A 7445-nucleotide genomic window follows, 5' to 3' on the forward strand; every position below is an offset into this window, starting at 1 on the left:
AAACTTTTTAAACAATTAGGATTCAAATCTCATTTAGGACCCGTTACATTTGAAATTTAAAAAACTTATGATGTTAGATTGTTGTTAGAATTTATACTTTTTGATTTATTATGGTGGCTATTAAATTTTTTTTATAGAACTGAATTGATGACTTCCAGAATTAATTGGATCATACAAATTAAATATCTAAATGATCAATCTAAGAAATTAAAAATTATTATTATTATTGAGAAAATATTAATTATTTAATAATTTCTAACTGTGCTTGATCAAATTAAATTTTTTGCAACTGAACCAACCTTTTGGTCGGAATCAAACCAACCTATTCCAATCGTAAAACATTAAAACCACCCACTTCCACGTAGATGCTCCTTGGCCTGGCCCATTTAAACCGTATGGCCCATTTAAACCGTATTCCTTCCGCGCTTGGCTTTCGTGGTAGCGGATCGCGTGCTCCCTCGGATTAGGGTTCTTCCGTCGGACGAGCTCGAAGCAGATCTCTTGAAATGGCGGATGAAGCGAACCGGATGGTAAGGTGTATGCTTTCATCTCCTTCTATAGTGGTTGTTTTTTTCTTCTCGAGGATCGTGTTATTCTGTCGACCTTGATCTCGATCGGTTCTCGAAGTTTGATTCATGCTGTTAATGAGTGATTTTGGATTTGTGTTCCCAGGCTTTTATGGAGATACAGAGCCGTATGATCGAGACAACCGGGAAGCTAAAGCAGGTAATCGTGCATTCTTTTCTTGCACACACTTGAATCTGGTTTGGTAGAAAATTTGCTACTTTTGTCTTCTCTCTGTAGTTTAACTTGATATATTTACTCTCAAATCTTGGATACCAAGTTATGATATAAATTTCGAGGACTTAACTAGATTGTATTTGGCCTGGGATTTAGAGGGTGAAGAAGACTTGGGTTTTATATTGTGTCCTTAAATTTCTGTATGGAATTCGACCAGTTTTTTTGGCTTTTAGATCGTTGTGAGTGATTATCTCATGTGAAAGATAATGATAATAGAAAAGAAATAAATAAGAAGTGTCTAAACATTTTTTGGGATCTGTATTATGTCATTTGGTGATGGGTGACTGATCATTTGGGAGCTGATAATTTAGGTGTTTTTTTTCATCTTGTTATCGGAAGAGATCAAAGTACATACAGCTCTGTAAAGTATACTGTCATCGTGTCAATGACTTGGAGTTGCATTCTTGGCGAAAAGTATGGCATGGAGGACTGCAGAACCAATTGAAAATGATTTGATTGGAGAAGTGAGATAAACTTGTGATTTTCTGCAAATGCTCATCGATGAATTGGTTTTCACTTCTCTCATAAAATTAAAATGTCACCTCAATCTTTTTGCTATTACAATAAATTAAAAAAGTAGACAATCAGTTATTGTCGCTTCTATTGTACACAAAAATAGATTGTGAAATTTGTGATACACAAAAAACACTATACAGTATGTTTGCCTATCTCTTCTTTCAGATGCAAAATCAGATGCGAACTAAAGAAGGTGAAAGGAAACGAGCTTACCTAACCAGGGAAGAACTTTGTCAATTACCAGATGATACAAATACCTTCAAATCGATTGGTAGGGAAAAAGTTTCTGTTTTGAGTAAATATTTTGTTGGTTATTCTATTGTTCCTTTTCTGTTTCTGCCATAGATTTGATGGTGCAGGTAGTTTCCAATATCTACCAGTTCAAGTATTGGGCAACAACATACATTTGAATTGTTATTTTGCATATAAATTTTTGTAATTTTAAAAAAAATGAAATGAAAGCAAATACCATGGTATTGAAAGAGAATTGGGTGTGTTGCTTGAGTGTTAAAGGCCATCGTCCTAACTGATTTCTTCACTGAGAAATATTCATTGCTCGCACTTGCTGAATATACTCTTTTTGTTTCTTTGCCCTCTTTAGCTCATCAAATATTCTTCTTAAAACTTCATATATTACCTAGAATATTTAGTTAAGACCTGAGTGAGGTGATGGGAATACTAATCATTAAATTGAGGAACTCAAAAGATCGAACTGGTGAGTATTACAATTTTAGTTTGTCATATACATTATGAGGTCAATTCTTGGCGTTATAGATTTGTGAACGCATATTTCCATCTTGCAAAATGTTGTATTCTACATATCTTTCTTAAATGCTTAAATAGATGTCAATGAAAACATCTTTTGGAGTGTTAACATTCAAGTGATCTTTTCTACAATTTTAGCAGCTCTTGTCATTGTGCCTGCACCGTACTAGTTCTTAAAGACATGTTCATGCACACGTGCTAATTGTGCAAGGAAAAAATAGGTGAAAAGGCACATCACTTGTTTGTATTGAACGATCGTGATCCGTGTGCTCTTGTTCTAGACACTGCCTCCCATCTACCAATGTGATGACCCATCTCCTTCATCTGTCATTGTCCGCAACCTCCCTCCAACTTGCCAACATCCAGATCGGTGACCTGCTCCATATCAGCCAGCTTCCTTAGACCCCTCCCTCTAGTCTGCTAGCATTCTGAATCCCTTCTTTCATCTGCTGACATTCATGATCTCACATTTGCTAGCTTGCTCCCCTCCTATGGGCCACCTTCCCAAAACTGCTACCATCCATGAACTTGTGCGTCTGTCAGCATCAAGTTGTATTTACCCATGTACCGCTACATAGTGGAAAGTAGGTTTCCTATAAAAAAAAATGCTTCCTGGAAAATATTTTACCTTTGTAAGTTGTTTTTCACAAAACAAATGGATCCTCATGTATTTTTTTCTCATTTAAATTGTTTCAAAGAAGACACCTATTTCTTTCAAAGAAGCCGCATATTTCTTTGATTGCCAAGTCTTGTTAGAATTGCCTGCTGATAGCTTGATTTTTCTTTATAGAAAGAGAACCATGACTATCTGCTGACAATTTTTTTAAAATACAAATTGCAGGAAAAGCGTGAGTTCTCCATAATCCCAACACTTTTATCAAGGAAGTAATTTCCTATTTATTATTGTTCAAGAGACCAAATTTTCTCTTGATCTACCTAATAATTGTGATATTTTATCTTGATATTTAGGTTTATTTTGGAACCAAAATCAGTTCTCTTGAATGAGCAAGAACAGAAATATAAAGACAGTGAGACTGCCATAAATTCTTTGCAGGTTTGTCATCCATTCTTGCTTATAAAAAATTTCGAGTTTGACCCTCTTTGTGTATCATTTAGGTAAATAAAAAATTATAAGAGATAATATCAAAATAATTATGTATTTTTAAAATGATTTTATAAGGTAAAAAACTATTAAAGATAATGTAAAAGTAATTATATATATATATATATATATTAAAGTATTTTTTAGGTGCAAACTTTAAAGAATTATGTTATATAACATAAAAAATGAATTGTCTATATAAATGTCTATTTGTGTCTACGTATTTATTTATTCTAGTATTATTGTGTCACTTTTAAGTTTTGTATTTTTTTTAATCATATTTTGAGGTTGAGGTTATGAGGTTGAGGTTATTAGGTTGTATTTAATATTGTCAGCTCTAATCCATATTCCGAGATTATCTTTTTCCTGTCCTCAAATTATTTTTCTAAACTGCATGATAAATGATATTTAGTGTCAAAATTATGCTAAAATCTACCTACATAATAATAGCATTTTCAATCCATCAAGTTGTTTGACTCTACAATTTTATAAACAATATTTTGTATTAAAATTCTACCAGAAAAGGGTATTTTACAAGTTTTCATTTCTTATAGCAAGTTGTTTCACCCTATTACTTAATAAAAGATCATTTATATTAAAATTGTACCGAAATTGACCTAGATAATGCAAATTGTTTCAAACACGATGACATACTATAAATTTGAAATTGACAAATTTTCAGTCCTTATGTTGATTGATTGCACCACTTTGGAAACCATAATTTGTATCAAACTTGTATAAAAAAATTGTCTTAGATGATCCTATTGGTGAATTATATGTCAATTCGATTCTGATGTTTATCAATGTATGGTTTATCAAGGATACTTTGGTACAATAGGTAGGAGTGGGCGTGAGCTTGTTATATTTTCGAATAGGGGAGCCGAATCTAGTGTTTTTTACTAGCTGGTCTGGCGCTCAATTTGGGTATTTTTCCAAATGTAAACTTACATAACAATCTTTTTTGTTAATTTGAGCAGGCCTCCAAAGAGTACCTAGAGAAGCAAATGGCCGAGATCGAGAACAATCTGCGAGAGTTACTGCAGCAGGATCCAGGCCTTGCGCACCAGATCATGTCCATGTCTGTGATGTAAAGCGTTTCCAACATCTCTCCCATCAAGTGATCGCTTAAATTTTCAAAAATTATTTATCGACCTGCAGAATTATTGGCTTGCTCGTGTTGTCGTAACAAGTTGGTTGTTCTCTTTTAGATGTTGTTGCTTCAACTTTTGGGAGTTTTTTTTTTTTTTTTTTTGGTCAAAGGTAAAAATCTGGTGATGCTAGAGTTATAATTATGCGTGGATGAAATTTCATTTCATCCCATAAAATGCCTCATCTTGAATTTTAAAGTTGTTTCCTAGAATTTGAATCACTTGTTATTTCATCTTCGAATTAATAACATTGGTAATCTAACAACAAAATATTAGGTGTCAATTTCAGGTCTTTATTAATAATATTAATTCAAGGTCTAATGATCGTTTTGTAAAATTGTGTTACTGGTGGAGTAAAATAATAAGGCTCTGTTTTGTGATATATATATATATATATATATATATATAATAGAAATAATATCTAGAAAATAATGAATAGAATTAATTTTTTTATTCATTTGATTTCTTTAAAATCTTTTTGTGCCCTAATTATTAGAATGGGCTGACGAAATATGAACGCCGCAGGCCCGCAGTGAGGATCACCAAACTTAATATGGAATAATAGTCACAAAAGACATTATTTGGGCCTCATCTCGATATAACTTTTTTTAATTTTATAAAATAAATAAATGATTTATCAGGTTTGCCTTATTATGGCCTCTTCTACTTGTAGGATTGACTCTGATCGGAAGCCCGATTAAGGTCGTATTGGAAGAGGCCTTATCCCAATTGTTAATTTCAATGGATTAGTGCTTGGAAGGGTACGGTCACCGTCTTAGTAACCTTACCGTGTTGATTCTTATTGCAAAAACTGTCTAAAAAATATATTTTGTAATTTGGGCCTCTTTACCGGTGTGAAAATGTATTATTCATTTGCATGTGATAAATTTGATAAGATTGAAAATGTTTAATTTTTTTAAAAAAAATTATTAAGTAACGTTAAAATAATGAAAAATAATATTACTTCTTCAATCTTATTATAGTGTAAATGTCCATCGAAGTTACCCAACGATAAAGCAATAACTCTTACGCACAGAATTTTAACTGAAAAGTAAAACAAATTAAATTCGAACAAGAAATATTTACAGTTGCAATAACCTGTTATTGCAAATTAATCAATGATCTAAAAAAATCCTAAAAGAAACACATTGAGTAAAGCTAAATTTAATTACATAGGCAAATTAAACGATGCCTAAAATTAATTACTGCATTAACCATCAATTCCTAGTCTTTGGGATCAGCGGAGAGAAACCGTCGGAGGAGGCGGAATCCCGGCAGGAGCCGCCAACGCCGCCGCCGAGGTCGTCGAAGATAGCGAGGAGGGAGTCGAGCTCGAGAGTGCCGAGCCGTTTCTCGTCTCGTCGAAGCGCGGAGACAGCCCACGCGAAGAACTCCGGGTCGCAGGGGATCGCGATGTCGCCGGCGCGGGGGGAGAAGCAGTACTCCTCCTCCCTCCGGCGCAGCAGCTCCGCGAAGGCCGGCAGTTTGAGAAACCGCATAGGGATGTCGAACCTCTCCCGGTAAGGGCCGACGTAGACGGGCACGGCTCCGGCGCGGGCAGGCCTCGGGTGCTCATCCGACGCCAGAGGCGACTGTCGGCAGTGGAAACCGAACCATCGCCACGGCCGCATCATCTGCTTCTTCAGATCGGAGAGCCGCCGGTGCTTCGTCTCCGCCGTGTGCATCGTGGCGATCAGAATCGAATTGGCGATCGGATTCGTGGAAGCAAAAAGTAATCGAAAAGGAAAAGGAAATCGAAGGGTTTCGTTATCTTATGGTCGAGTGTTTTATATAGATACATAGGAGCAAGAAATAGGAGAACAAATCGGGAGGCCTGTTTAAACGAAAGGCCAAAAAAAAAACTCTACCGCCTAAAGCAAAATTATCAACTTGTTTCAATTTAGAATTGATAATTCAAAAAATATATATATCCAAAAACTAATACTAAAAAGTAGGTAAAAACATATTAAAAATTATTAGCTATAGAGATGAACTGTAAGCTTGATAACTTTAGGGACTAAAGCAATTTTTTCTTCAAAATTAAAGGGGAAAAAATGGTATTTAACACTAAACAGAACTAATATAAAAAATTTAAATACTAATGAACTTGACCATTATATAAATATCGTTTAACAATTGATAAAATAAATAAATAAATAACTGGACACATGCCAAATTTGAAATAGCCAAATTATTTACAACAATGGTGCAAAGTTCAAGATTCACTAGTAGTTTGACAATTTACAAGGACACTCTTCGTGTTTAGGTCATTAAAGAAGAACAAGACTGAAAATATGGTAATCTTGTGAATAACGGTCAGCATGCTTGGTTAAAGGTGAGCAAAAATTCGATTAAACTGAATAAACTGAATAAATTGATCAAATTGAACCGAATTTTTTAATTCAATTTGGTTATTTCAAAAATTCAGTTTTTATTTTAAAAAATCGATTAATTCGGTTCAGTTTTAATTTTAAAATTTCTTATTCGATTAAACTGAATAAACCGAATTAATTAAAATAGAAAAATAATTTATAAAATTTAAATAAATAAATTTATAAATTTCTAATTAATTAATAAAATTTTTATAATATTTAAAAAAATCAGTTAATTCAGTTGAACTGAATTAACCGATAAAATATCGGTTCGGTTTGTTCAATTTTTATTGAAAAATTTGGTTAGTTAGTTTGAAAAAAAATTAATTTATTCAATTTCTGATTTATTCGATTTGATTCAATTCGATTTTAACCAAATACTCACCCTTACTCAGATCTAACAAAGAAATTGAAAGAAATCCAATTTCTAAAGTGTTGCCATAAAAAAATAAAATAAAATTGTATAAGAGTTCAGAAGAAAAAGGAAAAGAAATTGAAATTAGGCTTCAAAATTCGCCGATCGGCCGGAATCAATCTTTGTCTTGGTAAATGAAGTAAGGATGGGCTCTCCGGAGAGCCACGGGTGGTGATGTGCCTTCATATGCCGCTGAAGCCGCCAATATAGCGTGAACAACGGCGGCGCCGACCCGAGCACGATCGATGCATCACTCGCTGGTGCACCGTCCGACGCTAGATTCCGATCGGATAGTGGTCAGAATCCGATGAATTCGGCTGGAATCC

At 34.1% G+C, this 7445-nt stretch overlaps 2 protein-coding genes across 2 annotated transcripts; one reads left to right on the top strand and one right to left on the bottom strand.

The window, feature by feature from the left end:
• The first annotated feature begins 399 nt into the window (after positions 1-399).
• Positions 400-4391, top strand: LOC141824495 (prefoldin subunit 1). Its single transcript, XM_074711798.1, has 6 exons — positions 400-530; positions 673-726; positions 1483-1588; positions 2924-2930; positions 3052-3136; positions 4162-4391. Exons 1-6 carry the CDS (start codon positions 507-509, stop codon positions 4273-4275), a joined length of 390 nt encoding a protein of 129 aa, XP_074567899.1. The 5' UTR covers positions 400-506; the 3' UTR covers positions 4276-4391.
• A 1158-nt stretch (positions 4392-5549) lies between these two features.
• LOC141823599 (auxin-responsive protein SAUR41-like) lies at positions 5550-6017 on the bottom strand. The gene has a single exon (XM_074710889.1). It carries the CDS (start codon positions 6015-6017, stop codon positions 5550-5552), a length of 468 nt encoding a protein of 155 aa, XP_074566990.1.
• Positions 6018-7445: the final 1428 nt, after the last annotated feature.

Source organism: Curcuma longa, chromosome 3 (genome assembly GCF_044706935.1).
Source record: "Curcuma longa cultivar G26 ecotype Majalengka, Jawa Barat chromosome 3, ITB_CL_G26_1.1, whole genome shotgun sequence".
NCBI lineage: Eukaryota > Viridiplantae > Streptophyta > Magnoliopsida > Zingiberales > Zingiberaceae > Curcuma > Curcuma longa.

Excerpts from the sequence above, each read along its gene's own strand:
- LOC141823599 (XM_074710889.1), bottom strand. The coding sequence starts at position 6,017 with ATGCACACGGCGGAGACGAAGCACCGGCGGCTCTCCGATCTGAAGAAG.
- LOC141824495 (XM_074711798.1), top strand. The coding sequence starts at position 507 with ATGGCGGATGAAGCGAACCGGATG. Across the intron at positions 531-672 it reads CGGATGAAGCGAACCGGATG|GCTTTTATGGAGATACAGAG; the intron begins GTAAGGTGTATG and ends TTGTGTTCCCAG. Across the intron at positions 727-1,482 it reads CAACCGGGAAGCTAAAGCAG|ATGCAAAATCAGATGCGAAC; the intron begins GTAATCGTGCAT and ends CTCTTCTTTCAG.